We start from the raw sequence: 27,422 nt of genomic DNA, 5'->3' as shown, positions 1-27,422 counted from the left end.
CTAATATAAGAAAAATTAACTATTTTAATAGCCACCTCATGTAGGAGCATACAAATCTGTCATGCCTAGCTTGAATATGAAAGAGTAGAAAATAGATCGAGAAAGGGCTTTAGTATGTATATCAGCAAGTTGTGTAGCAGAAGGTATAGGAATCAAATTAATGACAACCAATTGTACTTTATCCCAAACCAAATGACAATCAAGTTCTATATGCTTGGTTCTTTCATGAAAAGTTGGATTTTGTGCAATTTGAATGACCGATTTGTTGTCACAATACAATGGAACAACCTTGGGGATGGGAAAATGCAGGTCCTGCAACAAGTAAATGAGCCATTGAAGCTCACAAATAGTAGTAGTAGCTAGAGCTCAGTATTCTGCTTCAGAGGAGGAAAGTGACACAATTTGTTGTTTATTGGACTTCCATGAAATGAGAGATGAGCTAAAGAAGATAGAGAATCTAGTGATGGATTTCCTTGAATCTGGACAAGATGCCCAATTAGAGTCACTAAAAGCCGATAGTTGCATATCAGAATTGGAAGAAAGAAAAAAGGCCTCGACTAGGAGCTCCTTTGACATACTGTAAGACGCAAATAACAACATCATAGTGGTCCTTCATAGGATTAGAAACAAATTGGCTTAACCTACTAACAGGGAAACTTAAGTCAGGTCGTTTGTTAGTTAGATAAATGAGACAACCAATTAACCTGGGATAAGACTTGGGATCAGAATATGGAATACCATTTTCTTTGACCATAGATTTAGATTGGGAATCATAGGAGAAGTTACTGGTTTGCATTCCAAAAGGCCAACATCATCAAGTAGTTCCAATGCATACTTTCTTTGTGTGAGGAAGATGCCTTTGGAAGATCTTACTACTTCCAAACTGAGAAAGAACCTTAATGGTCCAAGGTCTTTGATTTTAAATTTTGCATCCATAATTGATTTCACAACATTGAGATCATCACCTGCAAGAACTAAATCATCCACATAGACTAACAAAACAGTAATGTGTGAATCAACAAATTTAACGAATAAAGAATAATCAAAATTTGACTGTTGATAACCCATTTCAAGAAAGGCAAAAGTAAGCTTGTGATCCCATTGGCAGCTAACTTGCTTAAGGCCATAAAGAGTTTTAGTTAGCTTGCAAACTTGATTTGGTTTTGTAGATTTAAAACCTAGGGGAATAATCATGTAGACTTCTTCCTTCAAGTCTCCATGGAGAAAAGCATTATTTACGTCTAATTGATGTAGATTCCATTGCTTGCCAGTAGCTATGGCTAAGATTAATCTAATTGCGGTGTACTTAACAATAGGTGAAAAAGTGTCAAAGAAATCTTCTCCCTCTTGTTGATTGTATCCCTTGGCAACAACTCGGACTTTATACTTTTCAATAGAACCATCAGCCTTATATTTAAATTTATAAATCCATTTGCAACCAATAGGGTGCTTTCCTTGAGGCAAGTCAGTCAAAAAAATCCAATACTGATTTTGTTCAAGAGCTACAATTTCTTTATCCATGGGATCTTTCCAACATGCATGCTGAATGGCTTGGTTATAGGATTGAGGTTCAGTAAAGGAAGTCAAAGATAAGACCAATGTTTTATAAGAAGGAGACAGACGATTGTAAGAAAGAAAAGCAGATAAGCTATGAGGAACACAAGTAGAATGAGTTAAAGGGACATGATGACTTACTATATTACAATGATAGTCTCGTAGATAGTTGGGAGGATGTCTTTGTCTAATGGAAACCCAAAGGGGAAGAATTGTTTGAGGGTTTTCATCTATAGTGGAAGGTGCAAGAATATGTTGTTGTTGTTGAGCAGGATGCTGACTTGAAGCTTCAAGAGTGAGATCAACATGGTTGGTGGTTCAGGTAATATTCCAATATTTAATCGGTGTTCTTGTTGGACTACCATTGAAAAAACCTTGGTAATAGAAGGTAAGGGATCAAGAAGCAATATATGGGATTGAACAATAGAGTAATTATCATTAAGCCCTTGAAGGAAGCACAAAATAGAATCATTGACCCTGTATTCTTTGACAATTTTATGTGTTTTGCAAGAATCAAAATTGCATGGAGTGAGTGGCCAGAAGTTACAATATTCTTCCCAAAGAATCTTGTATTTGGTGAACTAAGTGGTAACAAAGGAGTCTCCTTGTTTGAGAGAATGAATATCAATTAAAAGTTGGGATATTCGAACATGGTCACCTTAAGAAAACTATTGCTTGAGTTCTTTCCATGCATCAAATGCAATATTAATGTAAATAATACTATGAGCAATTTATGGGGAAACCGGATGGATGAGCCATGAAAGAACAAGTGTATTGCAGCGTTTCTACATTAAAAATTTGAGATCATCTGAAATAGGTTTCTTGAGAGTGTCATCTACAAAAGATGCTTTATTTTTCATCTCTAATGCCATGGTCATTAAACGGGACTAGCTATAATAATTAGGTTCATCAAGAACAGAGGAAACAAGAATGATTGATGGATTTTCATTGGGATGTCTGCAGTACTTGCTAGAAATGTTAATGGTTGTCATGGTTGTGAAATGAACAAGAAAAAAAAGAAAAGAAGGAGATGATGAAATAAAAAGAGAAGAAGAAGAAAAAAGATATTTTAAACTGATACCATATTAAAATTTTTACTGAGAAAGATTCAATTTTATTGTTGAATAAGAAAGTCTTATATAAAACTCTAATTACAGAAAATATAACTACCTACTGCAACATAAAGATATATGATTACGTACACGTTTCTCTTACAAGGATTTTCATATTTTAATCAGTATATGCAAGCGATCATCAAATAATTAGAATGAGTGTGTATATATGATTATGTACACGTTTCTCTTTTTTATCTTTATATTTCGCTAGATTTATTTATTACTAGGTACCAATCAATGTCTACTCCAAAATGAGGTGGGTTTATGATAAATAAAGGAGAGATAGAAAATAAAAGAGATTGAGAAAATGGCAAATATATGATAGGTGGCATTATAAAAATGGAACAAAGAAAATAGAGAAAATTTACATGGACAGATCCTGAACCCTACCGAAGGGGGGCTGGAATTTTTTTAATAATAAATTTAAATAAATATTAAATTATAATTATTAAATACGTCATCTTATTCATCTAACTTATGACTATTATTCTTTTAAATTATGGAATCATCCTCAATAAAGAATATGTATCATCTTCTAATCAATATTTTAATATAATCATATATTTAGTATTATAAATGTATTTTATCTTGAAAAAATTTCAAAGGGATCAATAGGGAGGGGTGGCCAAAGTGAAATGAAATGAAAGAGAAAGCTGATAAATGATTATAATTTTTCTTATTTATACGATCTCTCTGAGTCATTGTGATGTTTTGTGTGTGAGGGTGTGTGAGGAACACATTGTATTGTAATGACATACTATCGCTACATAAGACTAGCCTAATTCACTTAATATGTCTACATCTTTGTGATTGTCTCTTAAATTAAGCCTCGTGTATGTTTATTACCATATTGATGCCTTGAGTTAGAACTTCACTCCTTGACTTTGTTTTTTTGTGTGTGTCTTATTTATTTTATTTTAGATAATAAATCTCCTACATACTACGGTCATTGAATTTGAGCTTCATGATGGGGATGGGTGGAGGGTGACACCCCTATCCTCAATGACACCATGTCCTAGGTCTAGGACTATCACCAATCCTTTTGTTCTTCATTGAGCAATAATCCATCGTTAGCAAGTTAAATGGGACCTTACTCCTTATCTGAGTACACCAGAGGAAGATCCTAGTATTCAGAATATTCCAATATATCATCTGGAAACTAGTGGACAGAGGATAAACTTTTTGCAATAACTCTTAGAGTGTTGGTTTGGTTTCTATTCCTTTTGTAGTCAATATTAAGATTGACTTTGTTTTTTAGTTTATTGCCCATTACTTGGAGCACATGAGTTAAATTTTTACCAAACACTGATTATATAATTTTTGTTGTTTTTAGGTTGTAGAATACCGATGGATGTATTATGTTTGCTTTTCGGTATATAGTTATTTGATGATATCATACACACATAGTATCCACGTTATTTAATGGTTTATATTAATTGTTTTAAAACAAATACTATAATTTAGCTATTATTATATTTGTGGATCAACGTCGTAATCACAATATGATAAAAAAAATATATTATTATCGGTTATACATGTTAAGGACGTTATGATAGATATTTTACAACTTGTTTTCACCCTATTAATAGATGAATATCTATTTAATTATCAGTTTTCAATCTATAATAAATTTTACGCGTAGATATTTGTGTATAGAGATCTTTTTTGTGATCTCTATTTGTGACACTATAAAGTATACACAACGTTCCAAATGTTATGTGCAAAAACAAAATCTCTAAATAATGGTTGTCAAACAAGATGGGTCGGACCATTATGGCCTACACGGGCCAATTCATTTAATCAGGTCATGCCAAATTGACCTATATTTTATATGGAATACTATTTTTTTTGCCTAGTCTGACACTATATCATGTCATTGCACCAAAATAGACCTAAATTAAAAAAAAAATTTAAAAAGAAAACTTTAAAAATTAAGGCAAATAAAAAAATAGCTTATGTTGATTGCCAAATTCGGAAAAGTGAATTACAATAATTAACATTCGACAATATTGTTCCTTTATTAAAAATCAATTCATGTTCCTTTATGAGCCTTTTTAAAAAAGCAAAATAATCTATGTTTCTCTCTCTCTATATATATATATAAAGTCTTATTTCGTAAACATATTTTTGTTGTTTATATATTTTAATAATTTAGTTTTTATATTTTTTTTTATAAAGTAGCATGTTATTTTGCTCTGTAAATAGCTCCTGTTTTGTAGATATGGTCATATATTTTCACAAAATACATGTCCTGCCCAACTTTTTAAAGAAACACCCACGTGCCTTTTGAAAAAGCAAAACAACCCCAATTATTTTTAAATTTTTATCTTTTATTTTTTTAAAAAATTATAATAATTATATATTACTTATTTTTATTATATTATATTCGTCGATCAATATGGTTAAGTCTGCTTGACCCACCGAGCCAATCAGATTAAACTAAAAATCTTGCTTCCATTAGGATCATCATTTTTCAAGTCAAGTCAAACTCCATTGATAGGCTATTCAGATTGGGCCAATGCCTGAACACAAATTGATAGCATCTGTCATCCTCATCTTATATAAGACAACAACTACAGATACTGTTAAAAACCAAGTTTAGTAGGTGGGTACAAAATTAGGTCATCTCCAATAAGAGTTCTGATTTGTGTTTTTAAATATAAGAATTAATTTTTATAAATTTTACCACTGGAGTATTCTGGCATGTTATCCACATTATAAGAACTATTCTTATTAAGAATCTTCAGGAACTGGATTCTATAACAAAAGAAGAAGAGTGAATCTATTGTGCAACCTACATTACGTTAAATAAGAATCCAAGTTATGTTTTTTCACTAGAGTAAAATAAATATAAAAAAGTATTGAATCTTACGCAGTATTCATGAAAAACACATTAAAAATTCACAATGAGTTCTATTGCATGCAAAGAATTGTGGAAGATAATAATAAAGAACTTTATTTTCTTAGGAATCCACTACTTTAGGAATCCACTACTGTTCAGCATTCTTTGGTAAGGAAATTTCATTCCAACTAACTGGACTGCTTGACCATGCTTACTTTTTCAAATAAAGGTCCTCGAGTTGGAATTTTAACTAATCACAAACTGATGAAGGTAGATCTTTTACACGGTTGACATAGTAAAAGCATCCTAGTAAAAACGTAATTTTAATCGGAAGCATTTACTATTTGGTTTTCATATTCCTTTATTAGGTTTATTAAATAAAATAGTAACCAAATGAAAAGATTTTCAGCTTTAAATAGTATGGATGAACAAGAAAACTACTATCCGAAAACACCTGTAGTTTCAAGATAAGGTAATACTTGGTAGATTCATATCCAAACCGAGAACTAGTTTACACGGCAGTAAATATACAAGCACAAGAATGTCCTGCAAATAGTTTGCATGCATGCCGGTAGAATTAATAATTGGAGGACTGTATACAGCAGCATAATCACAAGACAATTCCCATTGCTCTCAATTTCTTTGCTACCACGATAAGGCTACCCAGATTTAAATAGTAAAACCGCTTTCTGATCCAAATAGAAATAAACAAAGTGGTTTGTTTCATGAGTCACATAGGAGCCTGCAAAAAGCAAGACAAGTCCATGAATACACTTCAATAATAAACTATCTCATTCTGAACATTGCAATACTAACGAGTATAACTAAGAAAAGCAAGAACAAGAAATTTTGTCCTCATTTGTTTTTTCTGTGTAGAATAGTAGCAACAACAACAAGATTAGAACTTAGAACTTATTGCAAACTACTCAATCCCCCAATCACTAGGCCAGGTTGTCCTTATTTGCTTTAATTGTCTTAATTTTATTGAAAAAGAAAATAAATAGTGTTTAATGACATAAGAATTATTTGGATAAAATTTTTCAAAAACACTTTTTTAAAAAATAATAAGAAAAATTAAAATAAATTTTTCCATAAACTAAAACTAACATATACATTAGTTAAAAATAAGATTTTGGAAAAATTAATAACAGAGCTTCTACAAATTAATTTATACATAAACTAATTTTAGCTTCTAAAAAGGTTTATTTCATTTTTCCTTCTTATCTTTCTCTCTTAAAAGTATTTAAAGAGAAGTTTACTCGAACATAGCCATAATGTGATACTAGATTTAGTACATGATGGGGGTTACCCATTAAATGATAACGGTAGTCCAGAATTCTGGATCTCATCATCAAGAATATGATGAGATGTGGTGACAAGAAAATGTAACAAAGTAGATGATAAACTCAGCCAGTAACAGTGCATCACTGAAACTTGATTTGAAACCAAGCCTTGCTTGCGCTAATCATTGTGGTTTCCCTATCCTGTTTTAGCCCCAACTAATATTCATAAATTTCAATGGCAAAAGTTTCAATTTCCACTGTTTTGGCTGTCCAGATCCAGACATCTTGTAACCATAATCGCAAACGAAACAACCAGAATCATTTAGTCAATGACAAGAAAATTAACTTCTTAACAAGCATATCAATGTACCATATTGTAACTCAGTTTAATGGTTATAACCTACATTAAAACGTTTTTTGCCCCACAGCATGTGTACAACACAGAGAATGAATACATGATATATTATTAAACATGACAAATTTCAAAATTATGGAACATGACACATAGTACAACATATAAAATTAGTATAAAATTAACATAAAAACACAATTTTTAAATCAAAAGAGAAATTCAATATTTTAAGAGTTGACATGAGTCACTGCAAAATGTTATCATTAATCTATTTATAGTGGTACTCCCATCTATATTGGTGTAAAAAATAAAAAATAAAAAAAGTAAATGAAACTAGGATTATCCTAAGTCTTTATTAAGTGTCCACAGATACATATCTGACACAGGTATGGCTACTATTTTCAAGTGTTTGCGCTTCCTTTTGCATGTGTATTTGTCTCGTGTTTTCTGTGCGTGCAAGGTGCTGTTAAGTTTGAAAACTCAAAATCTGCCTACGTGAGGTGGTTCTTCTTTGAGTAATTTTTATACAAATTCCGACAATTTTTTAATGAGACAAGAAAATAAAATAGAGAAGTGTAGGATAAGATGAGTGATGTGATGGAGATAGAGTGAAGAAGTAATGTTGTAGAAAATTATTGATGAATAGTATAAGAGACTATGTTTGACCGAGCAATAGCATGAGTAGCAATTTAAGCTTGATAAAAGCTTGGTATTATGAAAGGACCTGTTAGCTGAACTTGGGAAGTCCGGAAATTTCATAAATATTTCAACCCTTTAATGCTCCCATGTATTGAAACACAATGTTCTCTCTTTAAATGTGGTTCTTAACCATAAAACTGATTTAACATGATGGGAGAAGAATCACCTATGCAGATATTTAAAGTTAAAAAATCATGGGAGAAGAATAACATTCGTTTACCATTGAGTGCAGTGTGTTTAGACACCATTTTACTAAAGAAGTTAAAAAATTCAGAATTAACTCTGCTTATGTTGTGCTTTATTCCAAATCATTACATAGCTAGTCAGAATTAACTAAGGAAGTTATGCTATGCACTCAACAGTCATTAGTAAACAAGGAACTTTACTGAACCTGTATTATATGGATAGACAACATGATTACGTTAATGCTAAGTTTTAACTTATGAATAATGCAAATATAGCAACAATTCCATAATGCATACAACAGGGCAAAAAGTTTAGGTCACTTGAGTCTATCATACAAAGTATGAAGAGTTAGAGGGAGATGTAAATTTCTTGTGATTTGAAGTTATCACTCAAGCTTAAAGGTAAGTTTCACTTTGAAGTAATATGATTAACAATGTTTTATGGTGATTGATGTTGGACAATGAAGTACCAAGAGCATAAGCTAAGTATTGTAGAGGTGGTGATGATGTGTAAGATGAATGGAATTACACGAGTAGATAAGACCATAAATGAATATATTAGGGAGAAAGTAGAAGCAGCACTTGTTAAGGGAAAGAAGGTATATCGATTTTTCAGTTAAGTATAAGATATTGCAATGGATTAGATCAATTTTATGAACACTGCCATCTCCGAAGACTTGGTTTTTGACATGACAAAATGATATCGCTTGGTCCATATATATAACCAACTCAACCTAGTAGGAAGTGGTTTTTATTGTGAAAGATTCAAAATTGAATTCCTTTTTCACATAATCACTCACTATCACAAAGTCCTATTAGCTGACCTTGAATCTCAACATAACCCCTAATTAACTAACTAACCTATCATAACTAACTGCTTATGGAGGTTATCATCTAACATGCATATTTTCTTGACAGAGAAGGGTGAAAACATGGAAAAGATAATCATGAATGAAAGAACTCTTCATTCTGCTTGAATATTAATTTCAAGTATCAACTAATGAATATCTCTAAAAGTTTGAAAAGCAGAACATCACAAAGAGACAAAATCCATTGACATACTCAAAAACCTTAAAGCTTTATTATACTCAGATTAACAACTTTACTAGATTTTAAAATAAATATTACAAGTTTCATGAACTTCAACTTGAATCATATTACTGTGCACTCACACAACATATTCAAGTAAAAGCCCCTAAGATTATGGACATCAAATGATGCTTGAAATATTAATGACACTAGATAATATCCAAGACTCAAGAAGGAGCATCCATTGTAAATACTAAATACTTTTTTATCTCCAAAATGTTCTTAAGCTTTCAGGATGAAGAACTGACACTGAGATGTCCACAAAATATGAAAGACAGACACCTATTGTCAGGAAGAGGATGGACTAAATAGAAACGGCCCCTTCATTCACAGCAAAACAGCTCATCCAGCAATGATCAAACCTGAATTCCTAGTCTCCAACTAGATATAACTTAAAAATTCAGCACACCCTACAGTAATTAGCTCAGTATTAATCTAAGCAACAACCGTATTTACTTATATAAGGATACAGAACATCAGTGAAGAATATTTAATCCAATATGACAAGCTCTCCACATATCAAGTTCACATTTGAGTAGCCAAGGTAATTCGAGGATACTAGCATAAAATATTAACATGTAAGTAGTTGATGTTACATTCATCCGTTTCTCCTCCAGTAACCAAAGTAAAGACTTTTAAACCAACAAAGAAGGGAAAAAATAATCCTTGGCAGCCCAGGTGGTACAGTCAAAGAGCAGAGTTCAGGGCATAGTGGAATAAAATGTCTGTCACCACAGTACAAAAGTAAGGATGATTCATCAACACAAACCACACCAACTAAACTACATATCCATGTACCATTCAGCTCAAAATTTCCCCCTGGAGAGTAGAGATTTCCAGAATGCCTCTAAATCTAAATCCATAACCATATGCAGCCAACAACCTAGTTTTCAGCCCACTTCTAAATTCAAACCATGAACCAGGACCAGCCAACATAACCTTAGATCTACTCAAATTCCACCAGAGAAGAATCACATCACATAAACCACAAATCCGAGTAAACCCAATTCCCAAAATCATTCACAAGTGCAAGAAAAGAAGAAAAGGATTTACCAAAATTACGACCAACGATGCAATGCCACGTGGGGCCATGCCTTTTATCGAACTCCTTTTTTATCTGCTCAGCAACATCTTTCTCCACATTGTACTTCTCAAACGCCTGATTCATCAGCAAAAAGGTGAAGCCTTTACGACACAACACAGGAAGCAGAACAAAACCCAGAAACAGAATCCAAAACGAGCAAGCCTGCAACAAAGGAAAAAAAGAGGATAAAAAAACTAACGGCGACGGCGATATCAACGGCCTCCTTCTGCATGTCGGAGATCATGTCGGCGCTCTTGATGATGACCTTCTTCGGGGGGACAGGCGGCGCCGTTGACGGCAACGGTAAAGGTTTCCGGTCATCGGAGTCGGGTCTCGCCGTTAGAGGCCCAGCAATGTTTTTTTTGGCGTCTTGGTTCATTTTTTTGTTTCTTTCTCTCTCTGAATGAGTTATGATGATGTTTGTTAAGAGGTGGGGGTTGTAGTGTTGAAGTTGCTAAGGTGGGAAATGGTGAAAGAAAAGTGGCAGTGGTTGGGTGCAAGTGTTGCAACACCAACACCACACACTCTGAATCGGGGGAAATTGGGAATGGTTCCGAGTTTGGCAATGAGGCCCACCGTAGTAGGCATAGGCACTGTTTTGGAGAATATGTTTTTATTTTATTTTAATGGAAATGGAAGAAATACTTTTGAATTTGATTTTGAGAAAATAAAGTAGTGGGAGTTTGATAAATACGTAATTAAGTGTGAGGAATCCGTTAAAGGCATAAAGGACTATGGCTGAGAATACTTGCACGACACAAATTGGGTGGACCATTGGCTGTTGTGATTTGTGAACGTCGACTTTGTTTTCTGTCTTTTGACACCCTTGTCAGTTGTCATGTATAGTCCTTACTATTATTGATAATTATGGAGTAAAGGAACTGAGAGGGGATTCTCTTCTCACTCTATCATGCACGGCTAGATAATTATTAAATTATTTAGGTTGAAGACATATTTGCTCCTTACGTGCATTCTAACATCAATGTTTAAGCCTTTGTTTGATTTAAAAGAGGTGAAGAGAAGGGTGAAGTTTTAAAGAAGGGAGGAGATAAATTAAAATTTTCTGTTTGATTAAGAAGAAGAGAGATAGATGTTTTTTTTTACCTGGTTCAATTATTTTACTTACGTATCTTTATAATTTTAAATTAAAAAATATAAATAAAAATATTTTAAACAATATAATTAAAATATTTTAAATTTACTTTCCTCTCCTCTAAATCTCTAATATTGAAGGAGAGCAAAATTTAGATGAGGAGAGATTTTAGTTTTACTCTTCCTCATTCTCCTCCTCTCCTTTTTTAAAAATTGAATCAAATAACAAAATATTATTTAAGGAAATTTGGGACAACAAACTAGTCACATGTTTAAGACATTTGAATATGTAAGTACTTAATCTTGATTTATTAAATGCTTCATTTTATAAAGTTGTTTTTAATGATTCTCAATACTTGAACACAAATTTTTCACGAAATTTACCGTATGTTTGCATCCGCGTTTTAACGTGGTTTTTCACGTTCAACTTGAAGCAATGAATAGCTGCTTTTACGTAAATTCGTATGTAAACGTGGAGAGAGACGAAAGAATTGCGTTTCAAAATGAAAAGCAAACACCCACTTAATCTTGGTCGTATCCTTTTAATCTTTTACTATAGACCAAAAAATATTTAAGCATAACCCCACAATATAAAAAAAAAAATGATTCTTGAAAGAAGCAACTCATTTTATAATTGGAACCCACATAATTTCTCTTCAATGGTGCAAATATTGCATCTTAAAATTCTTTTAGGTATCAAGAAAACAACTCCCATATGTTCTTAGAATTTAAGTTTGAATTTCTCTCATTTTAAAAAATTAGTTTAAAATATGACAATTATTCATTACTCATATACATTATTTTAATCATAACACTAGTTAATGTGAAATCTTTAATACACTTTCTTAAACCTTAAATTGAAAATCTCATGTTAAAATTTACAAGGCTAAATATTTATAAATAATCTAATAATCACTTGGTAACCAATAATTTGATAAGCTAATACCAACACCTAATATAGACTTAACAAAATCTTAAATTTTAAATTTAACTCATGCTTAAAAACTAATTTAAAATAAAATTTATCCTCTATATACATTATTTTCGCTCTATCCATGATGTTAATAAAGTGACATGTCAAACAATTCCTTCCATGTGTGGCACTTTTGATCCATCCGTAGATGCCAAAGAGCGGGGTCAAATCATTGACACTCAACCTTGATAAAATTAAGGATCCAATTACGAATATGGTGACATGATAAAGTGTACTTAACGTCCAAGATCCTCCGTGCAAAGACAATCTCTCTAACAATCATGATGATAAGAGAAAAAATCTCTCAAACAATGGATGCCATCCTCACCTTCCATAAGACAACGGCTACAAATAATAACTGAAACCACATTTTTCTTTAAAATGTGAAGAATTTTAAATGATTTAAAAAAATAAAAATAAGCAATAAAAATAGGAATATCTCCGAAAGCAAACAGATCAAAAAAATTTAAGGCACGCTTCAGAAAGCTTTTTTTTATAATAATAATAATAGTAATAAAATAAATAAATAAAAAATAAACTCTCCTAAGAAGAGGGGGAAAAAGAACTAATTTTCGAGATGAGGTAATACTTAGATTCATAACCAAACTGAGAACTAGTTTACATGACATCAAATATACAAGCACAAGAATGTCCTGAAAAGAGTTTGCGTGCCAGTGAAATTAATACATGGAGGAGTGAATATAGCAGCATAATCACAAGACAATTCCATTGCTGTTGACTTCTTTGCTAGCCGTTAGCCAGATTTAAATAGTAAAACCGCTTTCTGATCCAAATAGAAATAAACAAAGTGGTTTGTTTCATGAGTCACATATGAGCCTGCAAAAAGGAAGACAAGTCCATGAATGCACTTCAATAACAAAATATGATTCTATACATTATAACTGTAACAATGGTATCACTAAGCTAAGCAAAACTAAGCAACTTTTCTTCATTTGCTTAAATTGTCTGAATTTTATTGAAAATAAATGAAGTGTTTAATTTAATGACATGATATGATACGAGATTCGGTACATGATGTGGTTAGATTGTGCCACTTAAAATGATAATGCAAGTGCATTAAGAAAACCACGGTATCCAGAGTTCTGAATCTCGTCATCAAGAATGTGATGACATGTGGTGATTAGCAAATGTAATGAAATGGATCATGAACTACGCCAGCAACAGTACATCACTGAAACTTGAATGAGTTGAAACCAAGCTTTGCTTGTGCCAAACCTTCAGGTTTCCCCATCCCATTTTAGCCCCAACATAATATTCACAACTTTCAAGTTTCAAGATACAATTAATAATTAATAATATTATACCATTTTCAACTTGTTTTCTCAAGGTCTATCCAGGTTGGCACCAAAAGGGAACATATTTATGTTAATAAGGAGCCTAATATTAATAAGCTTGAGCCATTAAATATTCCTTTCCTTTGAAGGGTAATGTATTTAGAGTCATGAATAAATGTGATTGTTATTTTATATTTAGTCTTTGAGGCTTCAGTGTAGCAGGAGCTCTCAAGATTCTCCATAAGAAAAACTCCGTATCCATCCAGAATACAATGTTTGTACACACATCATTTTACCATATTGTAACTCAGTTTTATGGCTATGACCTTCATTAAAATGTGTTTGCCAAAAGGCATGGATACAGCACAGAACGTGGATATGATGATATGATATGATACTAAACACGACTAATTTAAAAGTTATAGGACATGACACAACAAAATCAAATATAATCAACATAAAAACACAATTTTTAAATAAAAAGAGAAAAATCAATGTTTTAAAAGTTAACATGAATTCCTGTAAAATGTCATTACTCTAATTACAGTGGTATTCCCATCTACTAGTATATTGGTTTTTTTTTATAAAAAAAAAAAGTAAAATTTAGCCGAAGTCCACAGATACATGGTATGGCTACTACGTTGAAGTGCTAGTGCTTCTGTTTGTGTTTGCCTCATACTTCTTTAAGTGCGCAGCACTCTCAAGTTTGAAAACTCAAAATCTGCCCAAGTGATTATTCTTTTGAGAAATTATTTTTATGCAAAAAATTCCTAAAAAATTTTAATAATCATGAGAGATAAGAAAATGAGAGAAGTGAGGAATGAAATGAATTATGTAACAGAAAGATAGAGTGAAAAGGTAATGTTATAGAAAGTAGAAAATTGCTTTCTGAATGGTATAACTCTTCTTTTATTCTACTCATTGCTGTGTGATGGTATGATTAGCAAAGTTTGGATATGAAAGGATCTGTTAGCTGATTTCAGGAGTCAGCGAAGTTTATAAATAATCAACCCTTTGATACTCTTATGTAATGAAACACAATGTTCTCTTTTAAAATGAAGCTCTTAACTATAAAACTGATTTAAATTAATGGGGAGAAGAGTTACCTTCGCTTGACACCATTTTACTAAAGATTAAAAAATTCAGAATTAACTCTGCCTATGTTATGCTGTATTGCAAATCATTACATAGCCAACCCTAAGTTTGGATAAAAGAGACAATTATGTTATGCAGTCAACAATCAAGGTAAACGATGAACTTTGTTGAATCTGTATTATATGAACAGACAACATGATTGTGGTAATGCTAGGTTTTACTTGTAAATAATGCACAATATGGCTACAATTCCATAATCCACACAATAAGGTGCTGATGGGTCACCCATTGTTGGACTTATTGGTCCTGCAATTAGGAGCTAACAAATAAAGAGAAGTGGTAAGAGTAGGATGGGAATTAGAGGGAGAGGAAGGAATTACAAGGGGGTATAACATAAAGGACAGGTGACAAGTGATGTATGGAGGGAGATGAAAAAAATTCTATATAGAGGGAAGGTGGGGGGCAGGGGTCAAGAGAGGTATGAACGAATTTGTTAGAAGGAATATTTGATGGGGCTGAATAAAGAAACTGGTTCTTCCTCAGAAAAAGGGTTCCATTTTTCTGTTATTTATTTCTTTTCTATTGTTCATCTTGTAACAGACAGATATTACTCTAATTCAGTATCAAACTATCAATATTAATTCAGTTTTACCATTCCTATTCTGGTTCCTATCAACTATCAAGTGCACAGTTTGGGCAACTTGGATCTATCATACGAAGTAATGAAATGATAGAGGAGGATATAAATCATAGGCTTCAAGTTATATGGATGAAATGGAGCAATATGATCAATAATGTTCTGTGTTGATTAATGTTGGACAATAAGGTACCAGGAGCACACGCATTGTGGAGATGATAGTGTTGAGATAGATGAACGGACTTCCAAGAATGCGTGTATTAGAAGAAAAGTAGAAGCAAAACCTATTAAGGGAAAGTAGGTAGATTGATTTTTCAGTTTAGTTTTAGCAATTGCAAGGGATTAGATCAATTAATGAACACCCCTTTCTCCAAAGAGTTGGTTTTCGACATGACAAAATGACATTGTTTGGTCCACATAGCCAATCCAACCAAATAGGATGTGGTTTTTTGTAGTAAAAGATTAAAAAAATAATAACTCCTTTTCCATATAAGAACTCATTATCATAAAATCCTAGTAGCTGAACTTGGACATCAACATGATACCCAAGTTTAAAATATTGATCTGGTGACAATTGATCAACAAGTGCGTTGGCAAAATTCAGCAAGAATATGGATAATACTGAACATTACAAAATTTCTCTAACAAATAACTCTTCTTTTATTCTACTCATACATGTACCAAAAATTTATCAAACAGAACAATATTCAAGCTTGTCTAAGTCTGCAATATCCAAAGAACACTTTGAGTGGTATATTATTCTTGTGTTTAAGAGGGATGTGAGCCCAGAAAAGTAAGGCAAATTTCTGCGATATAGACGGGTGAAAATAAATGGAAAAGATAATTCAAGAAAGAAAGAGCTCTTCATTCCGCTTGAATATTAATATTAAATAATGAAGATGCCTATCCATATACTTACTCAAAACCTTGAAGTTTTATCATACTCGCATATTACCATTTTTACCAGATTTTAAAAATAAAATTACAAGTTCCGTCAACTTAAACGTGAATCATAATACTAGGCAACCACCCAAAAATATGGTCCTAAATTGCGGTTGTGGGCATAGCAATTGCTTTGATGTGGATTGTGGCCATTACGATGCAAAATTATTTTATGTTTGCACCAAACATAAAAAAGAATTCTATAATATTACAAAATCCTTTCTTTAATAATTTTTCACTCTGCACTTTCTTCCCTTTTTTCCAAGAAGGCATGCCTCCCAGCATTCCAAACAGCAACCATTAATTGCCTCCCTCCCTCTCCTAACATCCCCCATAACCACACCCATTAAAATACAAGATTTAAGCTTGAATCTTTATTTATTTTTGCCAAAAAAAATGGAATAGAAGGATGTTGCGACTCTATTGCGGTTTCCTTGCAGTATTTCATGTGACTGAACTTTACACTGCAATTACAAGCTGTGGTGGTTGCAACAGGTGATGCGATCCGCAAATTAGAAATTAGAATCAAATATTCTAGCAAAAGCCTCAGATTATGAGCTGTGAACAATGCTTGAAATATTAATTGGACAGGGAGGGTAATATTCAAGTCTCGAGAAAGAGCTTCAATAATAATAACTTTTTAATTATCTCCAAAAGGGTCTTGTTAACATGCGGCAGGCTTTCAGAATGGAGCCCTGACATTTTGATACCCACAGAAAATGAAAGGAAGAATTCCTAATCTCCAAATAGATATAACTTGAAAATTCCAGCACTCCCTATAGTCATTAGCTCATTATTAATCTAAGCAATAGACCAAATATTTTCCCTCCGTACAATACAGAACATCAGTGAAGAACATTTCGTCCAACATGACCGGCACTTCATGTATCAAGTTCACATTTTGAGTAGCCAAGTTACTTATTAAAAATTTTGAGGGCCCAGAATCATAGGACACTAGCATGGAATATGAAGGAACATTTGTCCTTGTATCAACATGTAAATTTTGAGGGCCCTCCAGTAACCATTAGTTCAAGAAAAGACTTCTCAAACCAACAAAGAAGGAACAACTCATCCACTGCAGTTTATGCGGTACAATCAAATAGCAGAGTTCAGGGCATAGTGGAACAAAATGTCTGTCACCATACATAAGTAATGGTGAATGGTGATTTCATCGACACAAACCACACCAACTAAACTAAATATTCACAAATTTCCCCTGGAAAATATAAATAAGCAGCAAACCCCTAAATCTAATTCCATAACTAGAGAATCAACCATATGCAGCAAACAACAACATCAACAACAAAAACCTAGGTTTCAGCAACACTTCTAAATTCCAACCAAGCATAGAAGCAAACACACATTTGAAACCAAACAAGGACTAATTTACTTAGATCTACTCAAATTCCACTAGAGAAGAATCACATCACATAAACCACAAATCCGAGCAAACCCAATTCCCAAAATCATTCACAAAGTGCAAGAAGAAAAGAAAAGAAAAAAAAGATTTACCAAAATTACGACCAACGATGCAATGCCAAGTGGGGCCATGCCTCTTATCGAACTCCTTTTTTATCTGCTCAGCAACATCTTTCTCCACATTGTACTTCTCAAACGCCTGAATATTCCGCAAAAAAGGTGAAGCCTTTACGACACAACACAGGAAGCAGAACAAAACCCAGAAACAGAATCCAAAAGGAGCAAGCATGCAACAAAGGAAAAAAAGAGGATAAAAAAACTAACGGCGACGGCGATATCAACGGCCTCCTTCTGCATGTCGGAGATCATGTCGGCGCTCTTGATGATGACCTTCTTCGGGGGGACGGGCGGCGCCGTTGACGGCAACGATAACGGTTTCCGGTCATCGGGGCCGGGCCTCGCCGTTAGAGGTCCGGGAGTGCTCTTTTTGGCGTCTTCGTTCATTTTGTGTTTTGTTTTTTGCTTTCTCTCTCTGAATGAGTTTTTGTTTTTGATGATTTTAAGTGACGGTGGCAGGTGGCCTGGTTTATGAAAGTGACGTGGCTTCGCAGTGTTGGTGAGGTAGCTACGCACTACGCTTACGCTACACTTCTCAAAACGAGTTAACTCATCGTTAAAAATTACCTAACTTAATTTAATTTTAGTTTTTCTAATTTTATATTTTTAGTCATTATAATTTAAAATAGATTTTCTCTTTGTCTTTATAATTATATTTTTTTTTAATCCACTTCCTTTCCTTTACTTGTTCAAGTAATTGAAGTAAATTTTTGTTGATACCTGGCCTTTCCCTCTCACGAAAGCCTATTAATTCATTACCACAAAATATTGATAATGATTTCACTTTATAGGTTATTTACTTTAGATAAGTGAGACTCAAAAAATATAAAAAGGAAATTAAAGTTCAATTGTGTTTTAAAGATTTTTAGTAAGTTTTTTTTAAATTAAATTTTGTCTCCTTAAAAATTATAGCAACTCCAACAGACGATATTAATTAGGACATAAACAGTATTGAAAACCTAAAAATAAAATTTGAATGTTGAGAACAAACTTTCTTGGTCTCATTTTCAAAACTAGGTGCTAGAAAGAGAACTCTCCCTCTTCAAAAATTGTGGATTTATGTTACAAAATAGAGTAAAATATATTTTTAGTTTCTTAAATTTAGGATAATTTTTTTTTAGTCTTTAAAATTTAATAATAATTTTTTAATCCATGTAATGTCTTGTTTTAATTTTTAAATTTAAATTTTGTTAGGAATCTGTCAAATATTATTGCATAAAATTTACCTATCGATATATTTGTTAGTAAAAATATCATATTAAACTTAATTGATGATATACAACTGTCTTAATCTATCATTTTTAAATATATTATTAGTGACATAAGAAATTAAAATAAAATTTTTTAAAATTACAAAAAATTAAAAATAACAATTTTAAATTTGATAAACTAAAAATATTTTTAAGCCTACAAAATATATTTTTAAAATATTAGATCATACAAGTTTGTGGATCTGTCTGTGTGTTTACTTCTATTTTGTCATCCAAATTCATTTAATCACTTAGAATTAATATGTTGATTGAAACAAAATTATTTAATCAATAAAAAATATTTTTTTATCATTTTATATATCCGTTGAATTAAACAAAAAAATTGTTCAATATAAATTATAAGATTTTGATCATATTTTTTCACACAATCATTCTTCAATTGCCTCTATTTGATCACTTAAATTTTCTTTGCTTGTACCTTCATTTGTATACACAAATGAGAGATTTCAATCAATATAATCCCAATTGTTTTTTCTTAATTATTGTTATTAAATATACTAGTGAGAAAAAAAATACTAAGGAGGGACTACAACTAAGGCTATCTAATAATAAAAATAACTTCACTTCATTCATGGTTTAATAAAAACAATACAATGCTTTAAAAAGCAAGCTAAAAAATATAATTGTTGAGTCTCATAGGTATATTTGCTTGTCATTTGGGCCTCTTGACTTTGTCATTAGTCGGCCCACTAACATTACTCATTGTCCAGAAGGTCTGGAGATGGATCACTAAAATGGGCTTGTTCCAATTGCATGGGTCCAATTGAAGGGTAGCTTACATAGGACGTTGGACTAAGGTGGAAGTGCGTAATTGAATGCATGTAGGTGGCACGTGGAAGGGTCCAGAAGTCACACGGTTCAGACTGATTGAGAATCGAACATGTAATTCATTTGAGGCAGTTATTGGTATAAATTATTAGTATAAATTATTTTTATATTAGTAATATTATTATTATATATTTAATTTTAATATAAATTTCTATATTTATATATTTTTATATTAAAATTTAAGTAATTAATAAAAACTATGTCAAATAATTTAATTAGAAATCAATTGATTCGATCTTTTACTCACTAATTCAGTATTTTGATCAATTTAATAATTGATTTGATTTTGAAAATGAAATTTTGCTTTAAGAGAGTGAAACTTGACTAGAGATTTAAAAAGAATATTAAGTTTTTAGTTTATTTGAAAAGAAATTAAGAAGGAAAATTAATGATAAGATGTGAATCCCACAATATTTCATTTCCTTGTTCTTGAATCGTGATTTTGAAGGGAAATTAACTAAAATACATGTATATAAATTGTTAGTGATAATAAAAAAAAAAAGTGAAAAGTACATAAAGATTAAAAAAAAAACATCTATGTAAATTAAAAAGTATATGGTATATTATATATTTTCATTATTGATGTCAAAAGTTACTAAACTTTAAAAAATTTAAACATTATATTATGATATATTATATATATTAAAAATAGATATTGATAACGAGAACAGGATATTTGTAAAGTGAAATTTTATAATATTTCATAATATATATTCCTTGAACTTGATAACTTTTAATATCAATAGTGAAAATAATGTCATATACTTTTTTAATTCATACAGATGTTTTTTTACTTTTACATATCTAACACTCTTTATATTACTGCCGACAATTTGAATATATGTATTTTTTTTCAAATATTTTTTATCTGGACAAAATATTGACCAATCAATATAAGAAAATTGCTATATAGTGATACATACTTTATAATGACATACAGTGACGGATCCAAAAATTTTAGATAGTGGGGGCAATACTTATTTATATAATTTTAGTATTAAAAATTTTACATATAACTTTTAAAAGTATATATATATATATATATATATATATATATATTATAATTATTTTTTATAAATTTTTATATTTAAAATTACAATTAAGGATGAAAATAAATTAGATCAGACAATGTTATATTATAATTTAGTAGATTTGAACCTAATTTTTTTTAAAAATACATCTTATAAATATGACATATTTATCTATCATGGACATTTTTTTAAATATTTGGTTAAAATTACGATCTTAAAGACCTACTTATTAATAATTTAACACTAATAAAAATATAAAAATAAATATGTTAAATATTATAAAAATCAAGTTTAATTTATTTATGATATAAACATGTTTTTAATATGTGATATAAATTTTTAGATTGTAATTTATTTTAAAACACATTTTAAAATAAAAATTATAAATAAAACATAAATCTTTCAATCTTTTCTATTTTGATTTTTTTAAATCAACGTATACAATCTTACAATTTTTACAATTTTAATTTTTTTTATCAATATATACAATAAATAGAAAGCACAGAAGATAAACATGCATGCTGTAAATTTTATTTTATTAAAAATTAATATATTACATTATATATGTGAGCATTAATATATATATATATATATTATAATTAAAAAATTTTAAAAAATTAGTTCATTATTAAGGAGTATTTTTTTATTACAAATGAGAATTAATCTCATTCGAAAGTTTAACAAATATCAGATAAATGAATAGTTCCTCAGAATTTATATTTTATATATATGATGATTTAACTATATATATATATATATATATTATTAGAATATAATTTTTATTTTTTAAAATAATTTTTTTAGATAAAAAAATTGTGTATGTATAAAATGGTAGTGGGGGCAAGTGCTCCCACTACGTTGTAAGTAGATCCGTCCCTGGTGACATAATATGTGTCACGAAAAACTACTTTTACCCACACAATAAATATAATATATGTTAGTATATTGTTAAAAAGTATAAGTATAGATTATAGTGACATACAAAATATGTTGTTAAATTTCATTCAAAATCAACACTAAAATTCTATGTAGCTATATGTCAAATAGGTATATACCTACATATATTATACCTATAGTGACACTTTTGTATGTCACTATATGGAACATTTTTTTGTAGTGAACCATTTTATATTAAAAATGTTGAATCATTGTTTGAAGTAATTGTATAATTGTTAAATCAAAATTATGTTTATATTTTGATTATATAGGAGTAAAACTGTTTTATCACGAATTTTTCAATTCTTTTCTTTATGTTTCCATGTAACCAAATAAATTAAGATAAATCATCCAATATCATTCCTTCTTAATCCCATCGTTCTAATTGAAAACACAAAATTTCATCTAAAATTCACTCACTAATTCAATTAGTATTCCTTCAACATCTTTTCTCACTAATTTTTTCCACTCAAATTTACTTTAATTTCTATCGAAATGAAGTGTTTTTATTTTTTTTACGGATTGATATCCAAATGAAGTGTTAGTTTATCTATTAATAGTTATATTTAAATGTTAGGAGAAAAATAATTTTAAAGCAATCAATTTTGTTTAAGATATATTATTTGAATAAATATTTTTTTCTAATAAATTACAAAATAACTAATGTAAAAGTACTTATAAAAATTAATTCTCATTAAAATAATTAATCAGACATGATTTTAATCAAAAGATTCAAAATTTCTTAACCTAGTGGTCCAAGGTGATCCTGACCTACCTAACCTGCTACTAATTATCAACCATAATTTTTCTACTTTTGACGTCAACTATATACTGATATTTCTGTCCAATAATGTTCGTGAAATTCTTTCCACCTCTTTCTGACTCATCTCTCTAGCTTACTCCATAAATATGCACAATAAAGAAACTAAACCACCCATATTTGGAAAAAAGGCTTGCTTAGTCTGCAAAATCTCATGGCAGAACCAAGTTTCTTCGTTGGAGTGATAGGTAACATACAACATAGTGCATATACCACCAAGTTATATCATTCCCTAAAAAAGGGTGTGCTTCATCTGTTCTTTCATCACTTCTTTTTTTGCTGCAGGTAACATCATTTCAATTCTCATGTTTCTTTCTCCTGTGTAAGCTCTCATCCTAAACCACTCTACTCAGTACCTTTTCTGTTAAAGTTCATATACTTTTATTGTTTTGCCACTGATCAATGGTGCATAAAAAAAAACGATGCAGACCTACGTTTTGGAAAATAAAGAAGCACAGATCCACCGAAGATTTCTCGAGCCTTCCATACATTTGCACTTTGCTTAATTGCTCCCTGTGGACTTACTATGGAATCATAAAGGCTGGAGAATACCTCGTGGCCACTGTTAATGGCTTTGGCATCGTGGTGGAGACAATCTACATTATTCTATTTCTCATATATGCACCAAAAGGGGTCAGGGTATGTAGTATATATGTTAATTATATTAAAAAAAATTCCATGTACATATTCACTATTCCACACAGTATTCACTAAAAATTAACTTGTATTCATGAAATATAATTTTAACTAGTTAAATATTATTCTAACATTATTGAAATCGATCTGAGAATACCACGACGAAGACTTGTAAGAGGCTTGGTTTTATATATAAAGATATATATACAAGCCAGTTCTAATTATTATACCTTAGAAATCAAGTCCCTCTATTATAATTAAAGTGGTGATATACTAATTAATTTGAATCCAATTTCAGGCTAAGGCTTGCATTCTGGCTTTGCTTTTGGATGTGGGAATCTTGGCAGCAGCAATAGTTATTACTCAAATAGCATTGCACGGAGAGGCTCGTAGTGGTGCTGTTGGTATCATGGGTGCAGGCTTGAACATCGTTATGTATTCTTCACCTCTTTCTGTCATGGTAAGCTTCACCTTCACTAATTCTCTCAGCTTCATATAATTCTCTTTTGTCCTCTCTCTGTACCATTCTATCTTTTACACAAGGATCCAAAATATCTAGAGTGTGAAAACCAGACCTCTATCATCTCACTGTACTTATTATTTAGAAGCTTAAATATGTTTAAAAAATGACATATTTTGATTTCTATATTTTTTTTTAAATTTATAACATTGTTTTCATCATGTAAAATTAGTAAATTTTAATTTTAATTATTACATTTTTTAATTTTTATCTCTTTAAAATATAAATAAACTATTTTTAGTCTTTAATGATCATTTTAAGATAGATAATATTTAATTTAAAAATTTATAATAAAAAAATTAGAAGTGTTAAACATCATACATTATATCATTAATAATTATGAGTAATATTTAGGATGATACTCATTAACAAATAAGAAATAATTAAAAATGATTAAAAAAATTAAAGACAATAGTTCGACTTTTAATAAGATGAAAAAAAGAAGAGACTAGAATCAAAATTTATTAATTTTATATAAATTAAAAACATATATTTACATAATTATTTATCATTTATATATATATATATATATATATATATATATATATATATTTGTTAAAAGACATGTATTCATAAGTTATAGACAGATACCGACATCAAGATCTTTTAAAAAATAAAAACTGGCTATATAGGTTTATTGGTCAATCATTCATTGAGTACATAAAGCCGCATTATCCCTTCTCTTATCTATGTATTCATGTTCTGAGGCAAACAAATGGATCATTTCCCAAAATAGCTAGTAATTTTCTTTGTCGCATAAAACTGGGAAGAAAATATATTATATAGATCGGTCATATTTGTTGAAGTACAATTTCAATTTTGGGTTCATCAATCATCATTATCTTCGCACCAGTGACATACCTATAAATGCTTGAAATGCCACGTATACCTATTAATAAAAAATATTTCCCATGTGATACTCATTATACTATATCTCTATATTCTTATTTTGTGATAACAAGAGATAGATATTCGAATTTTCATCAGTTTCTAATTTTCTCTTATTTTATGGTGAATATATATATTTAAAATAAGTTTAATTACTCCACAGAATAATTCATATAAAAAAATATCATGAGATTTTTTGGATTACACCCACACTATTGAGCATTTGCTAGTCGGAAAACTTCTATCGCTTATATTACATATTTTTCTATTCCATAAAAATTACAACAACAAAATTTATCATGCACATATCACTTTCATCATATTGCTCATAGCTGTGAGAATTAAATATTTTCAATTTCTTTTTTGGATGAGTACACGTTTCAGCTGCTTCCGACCCAACTAATTAATATATAGTTTTCTTAAAACAATATAAATACAAGCCATAAAAGAGAGTAGTAAGTAAGGTGATATAACAGAAAAATGGATATAGTAATGTTACGTGGCATATACATAGAGCCTCGTGTTGCAGATTTGAGTGTGAAATTCAATTATTTAATTTGATTTTTCGATGTTTTTGGAGGAACCTCCAAAAGTGTCCTTCAAATATGTGGTTCTCATGTTTCTTCTTTGCATTTCATCTTTATGGCACTGTATACCGTCCCACAGAGGCCACATTGTTTTTGAAGTATTTGTCGTTTCATGATGACATGAGTGACGGATCGTCTCCCACTTGCACATCAATAATAGCATTTGTTGAATTAGATCCACCACGTGAGTAAATTAAGTTCATGTGTACCCTTTAGTCCTTGCAAGTTAATACACCCTTTTAGATATTTATTTTAACAAAATATCAAAACAGGAAAAAAAAAAAAAAAAACTCCTTGTTTACAAATTAATTTTTCATTTTTTTAATTTAAAATAAGACTTTATTTATTTTTATACATTTTAAAACTCTCAATTGAAAAACTAAATTATCTCTCTCCATGTTTTCCCTTCCTAACCCCACCATGGAAACATGCATATCCCCTAAGGCCCTAAGCCTGTGGCTCTAATATATGTGAATATATATCCGTCATTATTACGTGTTATAGGCTGACAAAAACTGATGATATATCACAGGCTGACATTATGTGAATATATTTATGATTTTACAAAACGTTGATGCATGAAATGAATGATTTTTTTTTTAATGACATTGATGCACCAACCAACTACCAAATACATATGAGAAGGTAATTAATTATGCGTACCAAATGATGTGTTGTTACTACTTATAGTAAAGCTTTCATACTTTTCAATCTTGTCTTGTTAATAATACATGCTCGTAATTTTCAGAAAACAGTGGTGACGACTAAAAGCGTGAAATATATGCCATTCTTCCTTTCCTTTTTCTTCTTTCTAAACGGTGGCGTTTGGTTGTTGTACGCTATTCTTGTTCGTGATGTTATTCTCGGGGTAGGTTTGCAATATTATTCTTTGATCCTAATAGTATTAGTTATGATTCTATTTTTATTAAACACGACTTTATCAAAAATAGAATTTTAATAAAGTTAAATGTTATTAAGTGATGTACAAAGTACAAACACAGGATTTATTAATTAATTATACTTCATTAGAAGACAGTAATATTGCGTCTTTTCCATAAAGTAAATATAATATTCTGTTGTACAAATTACAAACTAAAGGTACCAAATGGCACTGGATTTTTTCTGGGAGCAATGCAATTAGGGCTATACGCAATATACAGAGATGGATCAAAACGAGTTTCAAATAACAGGTTGGAAGAAGGATTGCAACATGAGCCTCTCATGTCACAGTCAAATAATGAGTCACATCAGAAGGAAGAAGAGAGGCCCATCTAGTTGTAAAGCTATGCAGACGCTCCACCATTAGTTCACCTCTTTTGCCGATTATTAATTGCTTGATATTTTCACAATATAGCAAAAATATTAAGGAAAATTAAATGTTCAATTACTTGGTTAGTTAATCCAATAAGAGTGTGTTTCAGCTTTCAAATATTCTTCATAAATGTTATTGATTTTCAAACCTGTAAAAAATATGGAGATCATCTGTTGTACGTTTATTACAAGAAAAGTGGCATGTACCTCGTACACTTTTACTTATAGAAATAATATGTGAAATCTAAAAATACTTTTAGATGCATATGTATGTTTAATTCAGATAAACTTTTAAAACTTAAGTGTATAGTTCTTATATATTAGGATTGTTATTCCATCATAATTGAAGTTTTACCTCTTTATTAATTAATATGTATAATTACATATATAATTAATATTTATATTAAATATAATTTTAATGATGCAACCCTAAACAAAGGATTGGAAGGAATAGATCATTTATCACCATTTCATCACCAAAATCTCAACACAAAATTAAAAAAAATAGAACAACATAAGTAATGAAAATAATAAATATTGTTAACAAGTATGTACCTGCTTAAGGATACACTCGTAGTCTTCTTGGTAAAAAGGGCCGAACGGATACTTCAAACGGATTCTTCAGAGGGGGGAGGTACCTGCAAAAGGCACTCCAACGCTCAAGTCAGGATAAGCACGATATTCTAGGATAATTAATGAACAGTGACATACCTTGTTATGTGTGACCTATTTATAGCATCTGACATGGGCCTGAGCGTGATGAGCCCTCTCAGATATTTACCAAATTAGGTAATACGGTACTAATTGGTTGTTAGACTTTA

The 27,422-nt window shown here is 30.6% G+C and overlaps 3 protein-coding genes across 4 annotated transcripts; 1 reads left to right on the top strand and 2 right to left on the bottom strand.

Moving 5' to 3' along the window:
* Positions 1 to 5,971: 5,971 nt before the first annotated feature.
* Positions 5,972 to 10,834, bottom strand: LOC109819337 (uncharacterized). The gene is made up of 3 exons (XM_020385042.3): positions 10,403 to 10,834; positions 10,173 to 10,278; positions 5,972 to 6,253 (listed from the first exon to the last, which is right to left on the bottom strand). Exons 1-3 carry the CDS (start codon positions 10,580 to 10,582, stop codon positions 6,171 to 6,173), a joined length of 369 nt encoding a protein of 122 aa, XP_020240631.1. The 5' UTR covers positions 10,583 to 10,834; the 3' UTR covers positions 5,972 to 6,170.
* A 2,012-nt stretch (positions 10,835 to 12,846) lies between these two features.
* Positions 12,847 to 18,212, bottom strand: LOC109805129 (uncharacterized). The gene is made up of 3 exons (XM_020367114.3): positions 17,981 to 18,212; positions 17,750 to 17,855; positions 12,847 to 13,105 (listed from the first exon to the last, which is right to left on the bottom strand). Exons 1-3 carry the CDS (start codon positions 18,158 to 18,160, stop codon positions 13,023 to 13,025), a joined length of 369 nt encoding a protein of 122 aa, XP_020222703.1. The 5' UTR covers positions 18,161 to 18,212; the 3' UTR covers positions 12,847 to 13,022.
* A 4,486-nt stretch (positions 18,213 to 22,698) lies between these two features.
* Positions 22,699 to 26,866, top strand: SWEET17 (Nodulin MtN3 family protein). Of its 2 annotated transcripts, XM_020367376.3 has the most exons (6): positions 22,701 to 22,847; positions 22,945 to 22,981; positions 23,088 to 23,298; positions 23,594 to 23,755; positions 26,039 to 26,158; positions 26,389 to 26,866. In XM_020367376.3, the coding sequence occupies exons 1-6, from the start codon at positions 22,814 to 22,816 to the stop codon at positions 26,563 to 26,565; spliced, it is 741 nt and encodes a 246-aa protein (XP_020222965.1). In that variant the 5' UTR covers positions 22,701 to 22,813; the 3' UTR covers positions 26,566 to 26,866. The 2 variants fall into 2 exon arrangements, with proteins under 2 accessions (XP_082919090.1, XP_020222965.1); XM_083062964.1 differs by lacking the exon at positions 26,039 to 26,158 and having other exon boundaries at positions 22,699 to 22,847.
* Positions 26,867 to 27,422: the final 556 nt, after the last annotated feature.

This window comes from Cajanus cajan, chromosome 1, assembly GCF_000230855.2.
Source record: "Cajanus cajan strain Asha chromosome 1, NIPB_CcT2T_4, whole genome shotgun sequence".
Lineage (NCBI taxonomy): Eukaryota > Viridiplantae > Streptophyta > Magnoliopsida > Fabales > Fabaceae > Cajanus > Cajanus cajan.
The sequence above is the reverse complement of the archived record's forward strand: the minus strand, read 5'-3'. Positions and strand labels throughout refer to the sequence as shown.